Source organism: Lissotriton vulgaris, chromosome 3_1, assembly GCF_964263255.1.
Source record: "Lissotriton vulgaris chromosome 3_1, aLisVul1.2, whole genome shotgun sequence".
Classification (NCBI taxonomy): domain Eukaryota; kingdom Metazoa; phylum Chordata; class Amphibia; order Caudata; family Salamandridae; genus Lissotriton; species Lissotriton vulgaris.
The window spans coordinates 907,530,016-907,549,481 of record NC_141689.1 but is presented as its reverse complement, the minus strand read 5'-3'; the positions used below and the strand labels follow the sequence as shown (position 1 = coordinate 907,549,481).

The 19,466-nt window shown below is 46.1% G+C and overlaps 1 protein-coding gene across 3 annotated transcripts in view; it reads right to left on the bottom strand.

Annotated features, from left to right (window-relative positions):
- Positions 1-19,466, bottom strand: part of LOC147727192 (tight junction protein 2-like) — a 595,437-nt gene that overhangs the window by 44,894 nt on the left and 531,077 nt on the right. For all 3 annotated transcript variants that reach the window (XM_086961242.1, XM_086961240.1, XM_086961241.1), the window contains one exon: positions 13,008-13,093. In XM_086961242.1, the coding sequence (XP_086817368.1) occupies positions 13,008-13,093 (86 nt within the window). The remainder of the gene's footprint in view (positions 1-13,007; positions 13,094-19,466) is intronic.

Sequence of the window (19,466 nt, the reverse complement as noted above, 5' to 3'; positions counted from 1 at the left end):
GGCTGCCCATAAGAAGCCAAACCAAATTCAAGGCACTATACATTGTATATAAAGCCAACCATTTCTGAAAAAAACTGTGCATAAATACCAAACAAACCCATGCGCTCATCAGCAGCCAACCTTCTGACGGTCCCTCGGACCAAGAAGGCCTTATGGGGCGATAGACGATTCACTGTCGCTACTGCCAAACTGTGGAACCCTCTCCCTCTCCACATTAAGCTCAGTCCCATCCTGTTGGCTTTTAGGAAACAGGTAAAAACCTGGCTTTTCAACCAATAGTCACCCGCTCCATAGCTGTTTCTTCCCACAGTCCGCAGCGCTGAGACACCGAAGGGTATTTGCGCGCTTTATAAGTTGCTTAAAATAAATAAAATAAAATGCTTGCAGGGTAAGTAACATGATCCTTTTGAAGCGGGTTCCGTTCCCTATTAAGTGGTTAACTCGTGGGTGTTGCAGTAGTTTGAAAAGTTCTTAGGACCACTTGACCAACATTGGCTTGTTGGCATGCAAAGACATCCACACAATGTTTTGTGAAAGTGTGTGGTCCATGTTGCTGCTTCGTAAATATCAGCAATAGGAATGTTCCCTAAAAAAGCCATGGAAACTCCTGTTTTACTAATGGAGTGAGCTTTAGGAAGGACAAGTAAAAGTATTTTAGCTTTTGCATAGTAAATCTGGATGTATTTAACTATCCATCTTGAAATGCCTGATTTTGAAATTGCTTTTCAATGCGAGGAGATGAGAAGGCAATAAACAATTGTTTTGTCTTTCTGGAAGTTATAGTTCTGTGAATATAATACATTAGTGCTCTCTTTACGACATCTAAAGTGTGTAATGCCCTTTCAGCAACAGAATCTGGTTGTGGGAAAAAACAGGTGCGTCAATGGATTGATTAATATAAATATTGGAAACTATTTTTGGGAGGAACTTAGGATTTGCTTTAAGTACTACCTTGTCCCTACGTAGTTGGAAGAAAGATTCTTCAAGGGTTAATGCCTGAATTTCACTGACCCTGACAAAAAGTCTCTCCAAATTTCCTACATTCCCTCCTAAGTTGGCCGAACAATACCTCTTGAAAACTCACGCAGGACCACCGTTACAAGCCTGTCCTCCTGCAGTTCTCCATATGGTGGCCAGTAATATAGCTGACCAACTCTGTAAGCTAATAAACAAAGTGATCCTATCTGGATCCAACCCACAGAGCACAAAGCAGGCTATTATTAGGCCCCTCCTACAAAAACAAATTTGGATATCACGGACTGTAAAAACTATTGTCCTATCTCTTTGCTTCCTGTTCCCACAAAGATTTGGGAGGTGCAACTTAATATCCATCTGATGGAGTCTGCAGAACAGCAACACTGGTTCAATGACTCCAAGTTTGGTTTTAGAAAACATCATGGGACAGGGAGTGGTGCTCATACCCCTGGATTTGTCTGCAGCGTTTGACACCATCTCACCTACTCTGCTGCTCCACGACTCCAGGGTCTGGGCATCTCGCATCAAGCCTTAGCCCTCCTTTCCTCCATCCTTGTGGAATGATCCCAAAAGGTGAAGTTATGGCACTTCTACTCAAAGCTTTTCCTTGCCTTATGGAGTGATACATGGCTTATCTCTAAGCCCCACGCCTTTTAATTTGTATGTGGCATCCTTCGAGACTATTATCCACTTTTGCATTTTCTCTGGTTGAAAAGAGATCTATTTGTGGGAACCCCCATCTTTGGAAGTATGGTACGGACTGTGAAGTGGGGTTCCCACTCGTGGACTTGTTGGGCTTCCTGCTTAGAAAGTGCGCAACTTGGTTGCTTTTCCCTGGGACATGTTTTGCTAGGAGATGAATGGTGTGATGTATTGCTATGCACCATATTTTCTGTGCTAACCAAGATAGGTGGAGAGAGTGCATCCTCCGCTTTTATATATAACTCATATTTGTCATATTGGCTGTCCGAATTAGTACGACTGTGTTGTAGGTGAGGTCGGAAGGCTTTCACTGCTAGGTGAACAGCTTGGAGCTCTAGGTGACTGATATGGAAATTCTTGTGTTTGGAGTTCCATACCCCCTGAATTGTAAGTTTTTGGATAGGAGCTTCCCAACCAATTAGGGAAGCATCTGTTGTGAGCATTATTTGTGAAACTGGGTCTTTCAATGGCTGCCCCTTGGATAGGTTCTGCGGATTCCACCATTGCAAAGAGTGATGTGTGCTGCTGTCTACCAACACCAGATGGTGAAGTTGACATAGCGATTGTGTCCACTGATGAGAGACATTCAATCAATCAATCAATCAATCAAGGCATTTATAGAGCGCCCTACTCACCCGGAGGGTCTCAAGGAGCAGGGGGGGGGGGGGGCGCTACTGCTCGAACAGCCAGGTCTTGAGCTTCTTCCTGAAGGAGAGGTGGTCTTGGGTCAGGCGAAGGTCGGGAGGGAGGGTGTTCCAGGTCTTGGCGGCCAGGTAGGAGAAGGACCTTCCTCCTGTTGTCGCTCTTCGGATGCGGGGGACGGCGGCGAGGGCGTGGTTGGTCGATCGGAGGTGGCGTTTGGGAGCGTAGAAGTTGAGGCGGTTGTTGAGGTAGCTCGGGCCTTGGCCGTGTAGGGCTTTGTGTGCGTGGGTGAGGAGACGGAAGGTGATTCTCGTGTTGACGGGGAGCCAGTGCAGGTCTCTCAGATGTCCGGAGATGTGGCTGCGTCTGGGATGTCGAGGATGAGTCTGGCTGAGGCGTTCTGGATCCGCTGGAGTCTCTTCTGGAGCTTGGCGGTGGTTCCAGCGTAGAGGGCGTTGCCGTAGTCCAGTCGGCTGGTGACGAGGGCCTGGGTGACCGTCTTCCTGGTCTCTGTGGGGATCCACCGGAAGATCTTCCGTAGCATGCGCAGGATGTTGAAACAGGACGCGGAGACGGCGTTGACTTGTCTGGTCATGGAGAGGGAGGAGTCCAGGATGAAGCCCAGGTTGCGTGCGCGGTCTGTCGGTTTGGGTGCGGTGCCCAGGGCGGGGGGCCACCAGGAGTCGTCCCAGGCGGAGGGCGAGGAGCCCAGGATGAGGACTTCCGTCTTGGCTGAGTTCAGCTTCAGGCGGCTGGTCGTCATCCACTCGGCTACGTCTTTCATCCCTTCGTGGAGGTTGGTTCTGGCGGCAGCGGGGTCGTTGGTCAGGGAGAGGATCAGCTGGGTGTCGTCGGCGTAGGAGATGATGTTGAGGTTGTGTTGGCGTGCGATGGCCGCAAGGGGGCTCATGTAGATGTTGAAGAGGGTGGGGCTGAGTGAGGAGCCCTGAGGAACGCCGCAGATGACTTCCGTGGCTGCAGATCTGAACGGTGGTAGGCGTACTCTCTGTGTCCTTCCAGCGAGAAAGGAGATGATCCACTCCAGGGCCTTTTCCTGGATTCCGATGTTGCTGAGGCGCTGCACTAGGGTGCGGTGGCAAACAGTGTCGAACGCCGCGGAGAGGTCTAGGAGGATGAGGGCCGCTGTTTCACCGTTGTCCAGCAGGGCTCGGATGTCATCGGTGGCAGCGATGAGGGCGGTCTCGGTGCTGTGGTTGGCTCGGAAGCCAGACTGGGAGGGGTCGAGGGATCCATTCGTCTCGAGGAAGGCGGCCAGCTGCTTGTTGACGGTCTTCTCGATGACTTTAGTAGGAAACGGGAGCAGCGAGATGGGGCGGTAATTCTTGAGTTCGGTGGGGTCCGCAGTTGGTTTCTTTAGTAGAGCGCTGAGTTCGGCGTGCTTCCAGCTCTCAGGGAAGGTGGCGGTGTCGAAGGAGGTGTTGATGATGTCCCGCAGGTGGGGTGCGATGACAGCGTCGGCCTTGTTGAAGATGTGGTGAGGGCAGGGGTCGGTCGGAGATCCGGAGTGGATAGAGTTCATCGTGCAGATGGTGTCTTCTGTGTTGATCTGGGTCCAGGCGCTGAGGGTGGTGGTAGGGGGCGTTGGTGCGGTCGTGGGGAGCGTTGTTTGTGGGCTGAAGCTGTTGTGTATGTCAGCGATCTTGTTGTGGAAGTAGGAGGCGAGGGAGTTGCAGAGGTCTTGCGACGGGGTGATGTCGTTGATTCCGGCGTTGGGGTTGGAGAGCTCTTTCACGATGTTGAAGAGTTCCTTGCAGTTGTGTGCGTTGTTGTCCAGCCGGTCCTTGAATGCTGTTTTCTTGGTGGCGCGGATCAGTTGATGGTGCTTCCGGGTGGCGAGCTTGAGGGTGGTCATGTTGTCCGGTGTTGGCTCCCTTCTCCAGGCTTTCTCAAGGGCTCTGCAGTTCTTCTTGGAGCTCTTGAGTTAGTCGGTGAACCATGGGGCCTTCTTGCTGCCGGGTCTGCTAGGCGGGGTCCTCAGTGGGGCGAGGTCGTCTGCGCAGTTGCTGATCCACTTCGTGAGGTTGTCGGCGGCCTGTCTGGGGTTCGCTGAGCTGGCGGGAGGGTGCTGGCTCAGGGAAGCGGCGAGCTGGTCTGCTGTGATCTTGTTCCAGTTTCTTCGAGCAACCTGTTGCTGGTGGTGGTGGATCGTGGATCTTCTGAAGGTGAAGTGGACGCAGCTGTGGTCCATCCAGTGGAGTCCGGTGGCGTGGCTTAAGACGATGTCCTTGCTGGATGAGAAGACAGCGTCGAGTGTGTGTCCGGCGAGGTGGGTGGGGGTGGTCACCAGCTGCTTGAGTCCGAGGATGGCGAGGTTGTCAAGCAGGGTGGTGATGTTGCGGTCGTTGTTGTTCTCCAGGTGGAAGTTGATGTCCCCCAGGAGGATGAAGTCAGCGGAGGGGAGGGCGTGCGGGCTGATGAAGTCGGCGATGTCTTCGCTGAATTGTGTGCGTGGTCCCGGGGGTCGGTAGATGAAGGTGCCTCTGAGGGTGGTTTTGGGGTCCGTGTGGATCTGGAAGTGCAGGTGTTCGGCGGTTGTCAGGGTGTCGTCGGTGTTGGTCGCGATGCGGATGGTGTCTCTGTAGATGATGGCGATGCCTCCTCCAGTCTGGTTGCCGCGGTCTCTTCGGGTGATCTTGTAGCCCTCTGGGATGTCGATGGCGATGTCGGGCGCTGAGGAGTCGTTCATCCAGGTTTCTGTGAGGAAGGCGACATCAGGAGCTGTGGTGTCGAGGAGGTTCCAGAGTTCGATGGCGTGTCTGTGGACGGAGCGGGTGTTGAGTAGGATGCACTTGAGGAGGTTGCTGCTGGTGTTCGGCTTGGCGGGTGCTGGTGCGGGGCAGGTCCGGATGCAGGTGAACTTGCAGGCGTGGCAGCTGAAGGGTCCGTGGGTTCGTCTCGGGGTGGCTCGGTAGCATCCCGGGATTCGGCCGATGTTGAGTGCGTTGAGGGTGGCGGCGTCGTACGTCCGGCGGGTGGGCTGGGGTCTGCGGGGGCCAGGGGTCCTGGCATGGGCGCGGTCCAGGCGCGGACGGGCGCAGACTGGCTTACCTTTGGGCCCGCCTTCGGCACTCAATCGGCGCTCCCGCTGCGCGCGTCCGCTGCGCGGTCGCTCTGGGGACGTCATAAAAAGGGAGCCGGTCGGGAGGGTCTGCGGGGGAGCGGGAGCCAATCGGCTGGCGGGGGCGGGGCTAGGGCGGCGGGAAAATCTGGCGCGGCCTCGGCGGCCCTCGGGTGGCTGGGGTGGCTGGGGTGGCGGGAGGCTGGTGTGCTCGACGGTCCTCGGGGGCTGAGCAGGAAGGCACAGGAGCGTGGGGGTGACCAGGCCAGGAGGCACAGTGGTCACTCCCTGGCTCTGGTCGGGCTCCCCTTGATAAGGGAGCCGGTCGGGAGGGTCTGCGGGGGGGCAGGAGCGGGAGCCAATCGGCTGGCGGGGGGCGGGGCTAGGGCGGCGGGAAAAGCTGGCGCGGCCTCGGCGGCCCTCGGGTGGCTGGGGTGGCGGGAGGCTGGTGTGCTCGACGGTCCTCGGAGGCTGGGGCTGAGCAGGAAGGCACAGGAGCATGGGGGTGGCCAGGCCAGGAGGCGCAGTGGTCATTCCTGAAGAGGTCTCATGTGTAGCCTGGCATGTGGGACTATTGAAATACAAGAAGCCATTATGCATAGAAGCCACAGAATTGTTTTGGCAGGGATTTGACTCCCTGTTTGTTACTGTTGAATTAATGTTACTATACTGTTGATCCTGTCTAGATGTGGGTATGGCAATGGTATATGGTTTGAGATGTGACTTTTGTCGGTTGATGGTGAACCCTAATCAATGTAGGAGAGTTAGGGTTTGTTGAGTATTTTATCTGCACAGAACAAGGCTGTTTGCTTTTATTAACTAGTTGTCTACAAATGGAACAACATGAATGTTTTGTCTGCGGGGATGCACTGCTAATACCGCAAGACATTTTGAGAATACCCTTGGTGCGGTAGTAATTACAAAGAAAAAAACTTTGATTTGATAATGGTTTCCTTGGAATTAAAAACTTAGATTCTGTGTGTGCGGGACAGATAGTTATATGTAAGTAGGCATCCTTTAAGTACAAGGCAGTCAAGAAACCTCCTTTCAGTAGCAAAGTAATAATTTCCTGAAGAGTGGCCATATGGAAGTGTTCGGATATGATGCAATGATTTAGTGGTCTGAGTTCAAGAATGGGGCATAAAGACCCATCTTTTTGGGGAATAAGGAAGTATAGTGAACATAACCCTGTTCCTTGAAATTGTTTTTGAACTGGTTCTATTGCTCCTTTTTACAATAGAACTACTAATTCATATTATCAGAAATGTAGATGCTGTATTAATAGTGGTTGCTTGCGAGGTGGGATATCTGGAGGAGTGTTACAAGTTAATATTCAACACCCATTGATCTGTTGCGATTGATTTCCAGGTCGGGAGAAAGTTTTGAAGACGACCCCTGACAGGTGTTAAGTGGTCTGGGGATTGGTAAGGAAGTCATTGTTTAGTGTTGTTGTTTGAGGTAAGGGTATTATTTCCACAAACTCTTCCGTTAAAACTGTTTCCTCTGTAGTAACCTCTTTAAAATGTTTTTGGAGTGAAAATTTCCCCCTGGTTTTTGTATGCTGACCCAGTGTTGTCTGAGGAGGCAGATCTTTCACCTTGCTTATAGGTGGGCCTTCAAAAGGAACCACAGTATGTGCTTGTTTGCAGAGCCCCTATTTATTTTGAGACCTCTGTGTTCTTTTATCATTTTTCAAGGGCTGTGTCCACTTGTGGGCCAAAAAGATGTTCTTCATCAAATGGCAGTTGTTCAATTGCCTGTTCGACTCATGCTTGAATCCTGAGACACAGAGCCATGCATGTCTACGCAGTAGGAGGCTAGAGTTTATGCCTCTAACAACAGTGTCAGCTGCATCTAAGGCATATTTTAAACAGCTGTCAGTGATGAGCTTTCCTTCTTTCACAGTTTGCTGCCCCCTTTTCCTGTGTTCCTCTGGCTGGTGTTGGAGGGGCCCCTCCGTTTTGCCCCAATAGGCCCCATCTTATCTAGCGAACCGAGCCTGGCTGTTGGCTATGTGCCAATGGTTAGCTGCTTGCGCAGCTACACATTTTCCGGAAGTATCTATTACTTTAAGTTCTCTCTCTGGAAGAGTTGCATCTCCTGATGTTCGGGAGTTGCCCTCTTTCTTGCATTGGAGATGACCAGTGAGTCTGGAGTGGACTGACCTCTAATATATATAGGATCTGATTGTGCACCCTTATATTTTTTTTCAGTGCGTAGTGCTTTAATTCTTGCTTTGACAAGGTCCTTAAAAATCTCCTCCTTGTGACGTAACATGCCCTTAAAGAGTGGCAGGTATTGTGCCTCCCTCCGAGCATTGGATAGAGTTTAAAAAAGGAAGTTCTCACCCATTGTGTCCTTATGTAAGGGGACCTGATGGAAAGCTGCTGCCCTTGCTATTAAATCCAGATGCGCAGAAGCGTCATCAGGTGGTGATGAGCATGTGAAATATAGATCAGGGTCTGTATCCCCCTGTGGTTCGACATCATATTCATCTCAGGCACCATCTTGTGGTATCTCATCCTCTATTAAGGGTGAGATATGTGAGGAGATATGTCACCTACCTCTGAAAACGCTGTTGAGTGAGGTGGTGAAGTGAATAGTGGTGTTGGTGGGTTAGGTGAAGGAATAGGCACGAAAAGTTAAAAATTTTTTTTTTGGAGAGTGAGATTTTGCAGGCTGAAGCACTATTTTCTCAGTTCAAGGTTGAATCTGGGGCGTTTTCTGCTTTGAATCAAGTCGTTCCTGCATTACTTCAAGGATCCGCTCCGGTGGAGATTTCAATCTGAAAGTTAAATACTTCAGTGAAAGAAGCTTGGACTTAGGTGGAACTGTGGTTGGACTGAAATAACATGTTTTTGTTTCTTTGCCAAAACTGAAGGGTTATATACCCAACTGTGGAGAAGGTGGAGTCCCCTGCTGCATGCTGAACTTTTGGAGCCGAGCCAGAAGGCAGGGCTTCTTAGTCAGTTTTTTGGTGCATGCTGTGACTTCTTTGCAGTGGTGGACTGTGAGAAGTCTTTTCGGCTGGAACCAATGTTTTGGGCTTTGGATCAGGGGTCAAATTGCTCACTGTCTGAGTCCTGTGCTGTCTGAATGGCGGCTGAGTCCTGGTCAGACTGGTACTAGGAGTCATGGACAGATGGTGCTGATGAAGCTTCTTTGTCTTTCTCCTGTTGCCATCCGGTACAGTATCCGTTTGTTTACACTGTATTTCTTGGAATCAAGCACGTTTATCTCAAAGAGTCTTTCTTGATCAAAGGACTTGCAGATCTCACAGCAGTCCTCTTGATGACCAGGCGGGAGGCATAGGTTCCAAACAAGAGTTTTGGTTGGTAAGGGGATACTTAGAGTGACATCCTGGACAGAAGCAGAACGGAGTTCGTTCCATTAGTATGTCATTCTCTGAAGGATGTTGGAAGTGGAGAAAGAGAGGCCTGGCCAGGCGGGGTCTGTGGGCCGAGGAAGACCCACTATGAAGAAGGGTGATTGCTCTGATGCAAAGAAACTACGTGATTGAGACAATACTGTTATGTGGAGATCTACTAGAGGACCGAAGGGAGCCCGAAGGAGTCTTGAACTGAAGCGCAAGAGATTACATTCAAACCCTTCTGAGGAAAAAACTATCTGAAGACTGAGTCGATGAGCATGCACGGTATTACCAAGACGAGGAATCAAACTGGGTTGTGAATTGAAGAAAAATTCTTGGAACAAAATTAACTTGTATTCATACAACATTAGTAATACAAACATTAATTACTTTAACTGGACTATCAAGATAGAGGATAATTCCTTGTACAACGCCCTCTATAGAAAACGGATTGAGAGAAATTCTCAGCTTGAATGTGACAGCCATCAACCTATAGCTCTTAAAGACGCTCTTCCATTTAGACAATTCCTTAAACTTTGCTACAACTCTAAAATAAAGAAGGATTTGTTTAGGGAAGCTAGCCTTCTTTGTAAGAAACTTATAGTGAAGGGATATCTTGAAAGACCAGTGAAATGTTCCATGAAAAGAGCATGGTATTTCCCTAGAGAGGAGAAGAGACCTCATGACAAACTCGCTACTTTGTCCTCCTGTATTGGGTGGTGAAGAAAATTCCAAAAAATTAATATCTTGAAAACATATAATCTCGCACATAACATATTACTGTTCTCTTTTCTTGCTCTTACTGGAGTCCTGGACGGCATTTTCTAGACTTTAAAATTGCATAGTATACATATCCAGATATTTTTCATTCCTCAAGGAAGTGGTAGTGGACTTTTAATGGGCGGAGAATAAAAGTAATTAATAGTGCACACAGTAGCTAGGTTTCTATAAAGATGTTATTGGTGTAAAACAGGGGTCTCCAACCTTTTGTGTAGTGAGAGCTACTTCTGGTCAGTGAAAATCGTCGTGAGCTACCAAACCCCAAGCAACTCGCGCATTTTTCCGAGAGACCTCTCACGCCCAGTTTCATTGACATTAAGGTTAAAAAACCTATTTTCTTCAGAGCCCACCATACTGTGGTATGAACACAAGACTTAAAGTTCCCTAGAAACACTAAAAGGATTGACTTTGGATTTGTGTTTTGTTGTCAAACCACTTTACGACCTTTCACAATAATAGCTTCAAAATCAGGACCTTTTAATACCACGTGGACACCTTTAGAATGTTATATTGCAGACCATTTGTGAGTAGCAGCCATGCTCGTAAATTAAACAGCACAGTTTGAAAGTGAGATAAGTAACCCACCATAGCTATGTGTAATTATGAGCACAGGAGGACTGCTTTTCACAAATGACCTGACATTTCATTAATTTTGACCAAAGCAGACTTCTGGGCTTGTATGGTCTTTAGTCGTCTTCTATAAATAGGAAGAGGGTTTAAAATTGTACCACACACACCAAGCGCCAAATTCACAAAGATGAAGTTTTTGCAAATCAAAATTTGATTGGGTTCTCCTACATTTGTAGCAAACATGGTTGGACTTTTTTCAAATTAAGAAAAGCTTTCAAAACTACTCCACGTAATATTTCATGACAGCAGCAGACTTTTGTGACATAGCCCTGGGACCTCAGGCTTATGGTGACTGATATCACCCACACCACAATATCACCTTCCGACCTAAAAAATATTATTTCTCCAACCAACCATGATTACCCTCTTAAATGCTTGTCTATTCCTGCCCTTTATCTTAGCGCAGCAAGGCGGCTAGCTAGCTATGCTGTGTGAAAGTTGGCTAAATATACCCCCCAGACCCAGAATAAAGTACTAACTATAGCCCTAAAATTTGGCATTTAAAGCATTTTGCATGATTGGACCTATTTTTTCCAAAATTTCACCTAATTGCGTGAATGGAAATTACGTGTTTTGCACACACCTACTAATAACCAGAAGCAGACATTGCAAGATATCAAGTTTAGCCATTTTAAAGATCGGGACAGAATGTGGCCAAACGGCTAGGGCGGTGGAACTCTGTGGTGCGCAACCAGGTTCGGTTCTCGCCAGGGGCGCTCAACGTTCTGTGATTCTGGGGCTGGGCAAATTACTTAATCTCACAGTGCCTAACAAAAAGTAATGTGTCCGTTTGTAACGTAACTGGTGCTCATGTAAAGCGCTATGATACCTTTGGTTCTAGTTTGCGCTATAAAACTGCACACAAAAAGAAAATGACAAAGTTCCCCTTGAAAAGTACATTCCCCAGGGCCCAGCCTGAAGACCATCACTGCTGTTCAAGACAAGCTGGCATACTATAGCAGCCATACAGGAAGATGATGGGTACTGGGCAGCATGTGTAAGCCTTGGCTCCTGGCCAATAGGTGGGAATGTAATAAATAGGTAGGGCCATGACATGCCACATTACTGACATGTGGCCCATATATTAAGAAGACTCACAGACACAACAGTGAGACAACAAAATAAAGCACACGCCACAATAGTGACAACACAAGACGTGAAAGAGGAGGCCACTGCTTGTCGGAATGGGAAAGAAAAGAGGCCCAGGCACACTATTATGGAAACTAAACAATAATATCCATGGAAACAAATAAATATCTCAAATGACCCATAAATGAGACATGAAAAGTTCAGGCGAAGCCCTGAAACTGATGTAAAATCCCGGAAATGGAAGGTCACAAACCACACTGTCTGACCTCAAAACAGAGCAGGCCTCGAAAATGTTTAAAACTATTATCTAGCCTGCAGTTTAAATAACTTCAATTGCATGCTCTCCCTTTAAAGAGGAAAGTCTTTTTTTTTATTTAGTGGCAAAATAAAATACTTTGGTCATATAATTAAATGCATCACCTTGTGTACAATAGTAGAAGGCAGCACTGTTTATTTTCTTTTAAAAATATGGGCTAAATGCAGGTTGAGATGCATACAAAATAACCATTTTGCCAGTCAAAGACGTTTCAAATAAAGGTTCAAATTGGACAAACATTGTCATTACCTCATTCGACAGGTCATTCGTTTTATCAGTGTGCAAAACGGTTCTTAATTGTACAATGTTTTATAGATAGAGATACCGCTCTGTACAGCACAAACTACACAGCGACCTCAGGTTGAGAGTAAATCAAAAATGATTACACATGTAGGCTACACCTCGTGGCCGCGGTATTTCGAACTACTTAATACTTGTTATTAACCAAACATCCGACACCCCGATTTAGTTCACAACAAAGTGCACCCAGATAATTATTTGTGGGCTTACCATAACGTGGTTTTACTGCTGGTGCTTGCTGTGCTGATCCGTTGGTATCGCGCGTACAACAGAGACAGAGGCTCTCTCACATAGGGGCATGCTCTTGTAGGTCGAGTGGTATCAAGGACACTGCTGGCTGCAGACATAATTCGTCCCTAATTGACCTCGGTCAATGCTGATGCTTTGCTTTTGGCGTCACGGTAGGCAGAAGTTGCGCAGGCATCTTTCTTGACTGAGCCTGAGGCTCAGGAGAGTGCACTCACTGCATGCTGCCTGCAATGCTGGTTCATAGTGGCTGCAGAGAAGTATTTTAAACGCCTGTGGAAGTCTTTTAAAAACAGTCCAGTGCTGCTGGGAGCAGCTTGATTACACAACAGATGTATGAAGGAGGCCGTGGCAAGGTTCCGTGAGTCTCCGCTTTGTTGAATCATGCAGCAAGCTCAAAGGCTCTAGTGTAGCATGTGTACAAATTGTAACATGCTGTGTCTCGCGTTTGCATTACCTTCACTTCATATGCTTTGTAAATCCCTGGCGTAGGCAATCTAACACTGCTCAAGCCAAGCCGACATCACTCGCTTCTCCCCGCCCCAGCTAACTAATAGCCAATGGCAGCAGTGCGATCCCGGAAGGAACTCCAGCAAGAACAAACACGAGGCTAAAAAGGCCCAAAAATAAACATAACGACAGTGATAGGGAACAAAAGTGGGCACCGGGCTGCGAGCTACTAGAAGGTTGTTGGCGAGCTACCGGTAGCTCGCGATCGACCGGTTGGAGACACCGGGTGTAAAACAATATAAATATTTTTTAATATGCTAGACTATAATAAATGCTTACAGACACCACTATTTCATAATAGGAATCAGCAAGACTACAAACATACAGTTTTTATAGAAAATCTAGAAAGCATAATCAATCAAACCTACCTGATGGGCTGCTGCCAATTCTGTTCTGGCTTTTGCACTTTAATTGGCACAGCATAGATATCAGGATGCTTCTGTGCCAGCTCCAGCTTTGAAGAAAAGATGCATTAAAATGTTAGAAATAAATTGCACCTTTATTTGAATGTCATCTACTCATTACAAATTGGTAACAAACTTGCAATTTCGTACTTGGGGTAGCTAGGGCAGTCTTTCGAGTACAGAAAAGTGATAGATATCCACAAAATCCACACCACCAGACCTAAAGAACAGAATCCTTCAAACGTATGCACTAATTGAGCCCAAAACATGGAAGACATAGAATGCGAAACTGCATATAGCTTACAATGTTCCAAATTTGCTGTATTTTAGCAGCTGTAGCCCCCCCACCCCCATTTCGATGTTTCATGATTATTAAAGCACTTCAAGAACTCACTACTTACAGTACAGATTGACAGCAGCTGGAGTAGGGTTGGGGGGAATGAGGCTGATCCAGGGCCGATCAATTTTAATTTAGATGAACTAGGAAACTGGTGTTCAGTTTACTGGCTATGTTTGGCATTTTCGACTGTCAAAAGTTCATCAGTTACACATGACGGTCTGATAAAGTAGGTTGAACGTCCCCTCGCATGTTATTGTACAGCTAAAAGTGGCATCTCACAGGTATTCATTAGAATTAGGCAGAAAGGAGGGGCCCACGAAGGGAAACAGAAAGCAATAGGACTTGTAAAACACTTGTAGAATATTTCAAGGCTAGGAGGATGACCTTCAGCTTTAATGTTGAAGCGCAGAGTCAAGAGAAGGTTTTTATATAGGTTCCATCAGCACAAAGCTAACTGGAGATATCATTTCTCAAATCTCAAGGAAGCGAAAAGCTGCCATGCGTGGGATTCTTTATAAAAGTGGTACTCTGTGGCATTATTCTGACATATACCATTTCTAGTCAATTACGGTCATCACAATGTATGTGTGCAATTGTTTACCGTTCTCAATCATTGTGACTACAGATCATCAACCAAACTGCCCTCTATTATCACACAGAAGTTGTTTAATTAGAAACAATTATGCATGGCGCAGTAAAGAAATCTAGATGTCGAAATTGTAATGAATACTCAAAAATGATCTTCGAGTGAAAATGAAAGAAAAGGACGCACACATTGAAAATATGCAGGAGGTAGGGCAGTAATGCTGTAAGAATGCAGCTGCACAACTGACATTAGGGATGTGGTTAGTCAACAGTCCATGTCTATGAGACACAAGAAAACAGGCCTCTTGCCGAGCAATATGTCTTCATTCAATGACATCTACACAGTACATATATCTCAAAGGATCAGTTGGCTCTGCCTCCCCGTGGAACCAATTGACCGGGCTGTAAATCCAGAAACCCCTTTCCCTACAATTCAGATCCAAAATCTTGCTTGAATGGTGATGACTTTTGCACTGCTTGATGAGGATACCAGGATAAACCCAGAAGCTTAACACTTATGCCTTCTCAAGCAATTATACCACCATTTCATCATCAATAGTTGGACAATTGTTTAATGTGATTACTGTTCAAATATTTCAATAGGTCTTCTGCCTTCGGTTCTTGTATACATAAGCATTTTGTAACGTTTCATTTTCAACGTCCAATCAAGTTGAAAGCATCTAGCACCATTTCAGTGTCTATGTTCGCTCAATGTTTGAGTTCAACTATTTTTTGCACTTAATACAATGTCTATGTAGCTTTTTGGATGATTCATCTTTTTGCACACTAATTGACAAGGGTAATTTTCATGAATAAGGAAGGTGCACTCGATGTGAAGTCAATAAATCAGGCCTGATGAAGTTCCTCCGGCAACCGGGAACGAAACGCGTTGGCTGTGTGCCAGTTTTTATGATTAACTTAATGAAAGAAGAAGTTTTAGATAATATTGGCCTGATTTATTGACTTCACAGAGTGCACCTTCCTTATTCATGAATATTTCTCCATTATCTGCATCCTTCGACGGCGGGTGCTGGAAGTGTAAATATATTGTACATGTGGATTTGACGTGCTTAACCTTGGTCAGCCGTTTGTTCTTTTGCTGTTACTCTTTGACAAGGGTAATTTATGGACCACGGAAATTGACATTACCCTAATTGACTATAAATGTGATAGCTCAGAACAGTGCCACAATGAACACACTTGGGTGTTTGCATAATACCCTTAGTTTCTGTTTAGTAAATAGGGTTACTCCTGTTGTGTTAAGTAAGGAATCTTTCAAAGCAGACGGTATTTGTTAGCCAGGATTTACAGCAACAGATATTCTAGTGCAATGAAGCTCCCAGATAGGAAAGCCATATCTGAGAGGTATGTAGAACAGCCATTGTATAATAAATTTGCAAAAAGGGGTTGGATTGATTCATGGCGTGCCCAGGGTAGTATTAACAACTAGATGGAAAAACGTATCTGTAAAAATGAGGATGTACATACATTCAAACATTGTAGGTGAGATGAAACACAGCTAGGGCTCTTAATACATTTGGTTTGCTGTAAGTGACAGGTTCAAAATGGTAATGCTTACCCTTAAGTGGCAAAACTGAAGAATTTGTGAAGTCTCCCCTGTTATATAGAAGGAGATATCCTACTTATTGAATGCACATAGGAATTTGATACGCAGTCGCCACCCTAAACCTCTCCAGTCTGAAAAATAATTAAAGCATAAACTCTTCCGGTCTTTCAAGTATCAATGAAACATGAGAGATTTTCTGGCCTTAGGACTCCTCAGTTGAAAGCTCCACAGAGTGTAGCAGATTCAGGCTTATCACTGCCTGCTCATAGGCAAAAATACAGTTCTTATGCGTGTGGTAAAATAATTAAAAATAAGATGAGGCAGGGGAATCAGTGGTGAGGCCCTCCACTAAATATACAAAAGAGGAGAGCCAGCGGAATAAGGAGGAGAAGTGCTAAAGGGAGGCAAACTACTGTAGCTAAATACTGAAGCCACCCCAGTGTATGCTGATCTTCGAGCAGTGATAGAGATGGTAACGGGGGTAGAGGTGACGGAGGATCCACCAACAGATTTTACATTAAAGCCCAGTGACCGGAATTTCATCATGGTGAAGGCTATTCCATACTTTACAAGTGTAGACAAGCTTTCTATAGCGAGAAAAGATCGAACAAGTCTGTAGGCAGTCATCCAAAAATTCAATTAAGCCCAAGAAGATCAGAGTCTGGTGAAGAGAGAATCTGGCTATCTTCAGTACGTCAGAGTGTCATGAAATTACCACCAGCAGGAGAAATATAATTCTTGAAACCCAGGGCCTGATTCAAGGATGTCTCAATCAGCCGGCAATGATTTTTTTTTACTTGCAAGTACGTCTTTTAAATACAGGTTGTTATTTAGATTTTTAGTATTGTAGAGCGTTTAAAACAGATATAATTAAAAAAACTGGGTACCACCTGGAGGACAAGGGGCTTGTGAGGAAATTGTCTTTGATTAGGCACTTTTCTATGATGGCAGTATATTCAATTTTTAGTAAGGTTTATTACATATTCAAGATAAAGGAGCATTATATGAGGAACATTTACAATTTATAAATAACCAGAGACATTACTTGTGCATTCTTATCTGGAAGGACACCGGAAGTTTCTTTAATGTATGTAAACTGCTTTCCTCAGAAACAAAGACACTCACTTTTACACTCCACGATTGACACACCTGTGAACATTCCAACATTAATGCTGCACTCTTAAAAAGCAACAGTCACGAAGTTAGACTTGCAGAAAACTAACAACTTGAAGAAAACCGCTCTCTCTCAAACCTCAAAGCAGTAAGGACCACAAATCCGTTCACCCGACAGGTGTGTTTAGATAGCATCTTCTCATGTTCAAGGATTCTAAATCTTTTGTCCGAACTCTTGTACCCAAAACAGGGGAGCATCCTCTTTATGAGACTTCACTGACTAAATTAATATCTGCCTTGCAGCAAGGCTAGTCTTAGCTATAGGAGTCTAACAATAGAGAATACCAATTCTTCTAACTGGCACCAGTGAAAATAAACGCTTTGGCAATCATGGATAAATAAATCTAGATGTACTAGATGTTGATCTACTCATTGAGTCTAGGAGAGCTTGTTTAACAGTGCATTCTCAGAATACTGAGCTAGAGTATCCTGAACTACGGCAGAAAGTGCAACAGCGGTTTGTTTAAGCAGGTGGCATCGACCTCTAAGAGAAAGGAAAACGGTTTCACTTTTTGTTCTAACAGGCACAAGAAGGTGTTTCCAGAAAACGAATCTCATGCAAGTACGCAATAACTATGCCATCACCAAGATAAATCAAGTCTCCACATTGTTAGAATCAGCAGGGGGGAGCACATTCTGTAAAGGTGTCAGTGGTGGAAGGGAGAGCAGACCGTTTTGGAATACAGCTACAGCACCAGAGACCTCAGGGAGATGCCCATTATCCGAAAAGCCAGCAGGGAGAAGAATTACAAAATGTTTTTCAAGACTTGGGCCTTAAATGAAGAACATAATATCAATGTATGTTGATGCCCCGGACAGTGATATTAAATGAACGTTAAACGACAAATCCTGATCAGAACGGGTAAGATATGAGCAGTACAATTCAATCTCAGTGCACTGCAGGCCTTTATTTATGGTAAAATAACCTAGTCAGAAATATAGCTTAATGGCCACAAAAGAATAATTAAAAATAGGTGCCCGCCCCTTTACATGAATGTCAATGTCTGCCAGGAAGGTAAGAGACATGTTGGACTACTGGAGAGTAGGAATGTAAACTGGTGCAGCAGAAGTACACTGTAGTAAGTTTATAAACAATGTTAGTAATCTGCGCATACGGAGACACCAATGGCATTGACCCAACTCCCGTGGGGGAAGATGATTTAGACAAATTATCACCTCACACTTTTATTTAGTTGTGTGTCTTCTGAACAGACAGGGATGTGAAATTCCTAAAGCCCGAGCCCATTACATATTATTTGGAGTCAAGGACAACACGTTTTCATGTGTAATTTGTCCTTGGGTCAAGTAGGCACAACCCCCTGCAGCACAAACCAGTACCACATTATGGATCAGGGAAGGGCACTGTCTGCAGTTAAGATAATATTTTTGGCCATATGTTAATGTTGTTCAAACTAGTATTTATGGTTCATTAATTGAAAGACTTTATTATTAGAGTGAGCGCTCTAAGTAAATGGTGTAAGTAAGCTCTGACTGCACTACTGACAGTGGTTCCAGTATAAAAATGTGTACACTTGTTTTCAAAGTTTAGCAATATGACGCTATCTGTATAATGCTCCCAGAATGCTCTCTGATTTGATGCAAATATTTGCATAAGCTTGAAGTAAGAGTTACTTACCTCCAGTAACAATGTATCTGGTAGAGACGATTCTAGCCGCAGATTCTTTCCCGTAGAATTATCCCCAGGCGTGAGACTGGATCCTGAAACTTTTTGCCACAGCATCCCTGCGCGCCGGGGGGATGGCATCACACGACTCCGTCCCTGCGGCGTCCGTGTACATGACATCAGCGAGGTCACATAAGTCCCACCCCGGCGCGACTACATACGTTTTCTTCAGAGAACTTTTCCGCCCCACAACGCGGAGCCAGAAGAGAAACCGTGGAAGCATGGGAACAGTGTGCGAAAAAGAAAAGGAAAAAAAGGAATGGTAGGGAAGAACACCATAAGGAACAGTGCCAACACGGCGGTACCCAAAAGCAGGGAAGGGAGAAGACAGAGCACAGCCCTGAGCAGCCACTCCGCCAGTCATGAAAGCAGCACCCCCCTTAAGACAAAGAACATATGCCAAATGTCATGACACCAGGCAGCGGGACTACAACCCCAACCAAGACCCATGGAGGGAAACCAGTTCCAAGACAAACAGGGAACGACAGACCTCCAAGGCAACCCCAGCACAGAGTGTGACCCTCATACTCGTACTTCTGATAGAGACTACTAGCCGCAGATTCCTTCCCGTAGAATAGATACCCTAGCCATACCCACAGGGAAGGAGGGCCTGCGGAACGACCCCAGCAGCCTGGACATAGCAGGGAGGCCCATAGGGGACTAGGCCAATGGACAGGGCGAAGAGCCCCCTCCTCCCAGGCAAGGAAGGGGGGGGGACCCCACAAGCAGAGCACCACCGACCCCAAGAGGGATGTGAAAGAAAAAGGATTGAAAGAAGCCTGTTCACTCACAACTGAGGAACCAAGGACAAGGAGGCCGAAGTACCCCACGCCCGACAAGGCAACAGAGCTTCCATCCAATGCCAGGGCAAGGAAGAGGAAGAAGAAGAAAAAGAAGCCTAGAGGGCCCAAGGAAACGAGGGAAAAGAAGGCTAGCCCACCATAAACAGGAGGCAACAGCCAGACAGAGCCGCGCCAGCCCTTAAAAACTGTCAGAAGCAGGAAGAACAGCCCAGAGCCCAGGAAGACCGGGCAGCCGACGCCTGACAAAGGAAGAAACACAAAACCGTCCCAG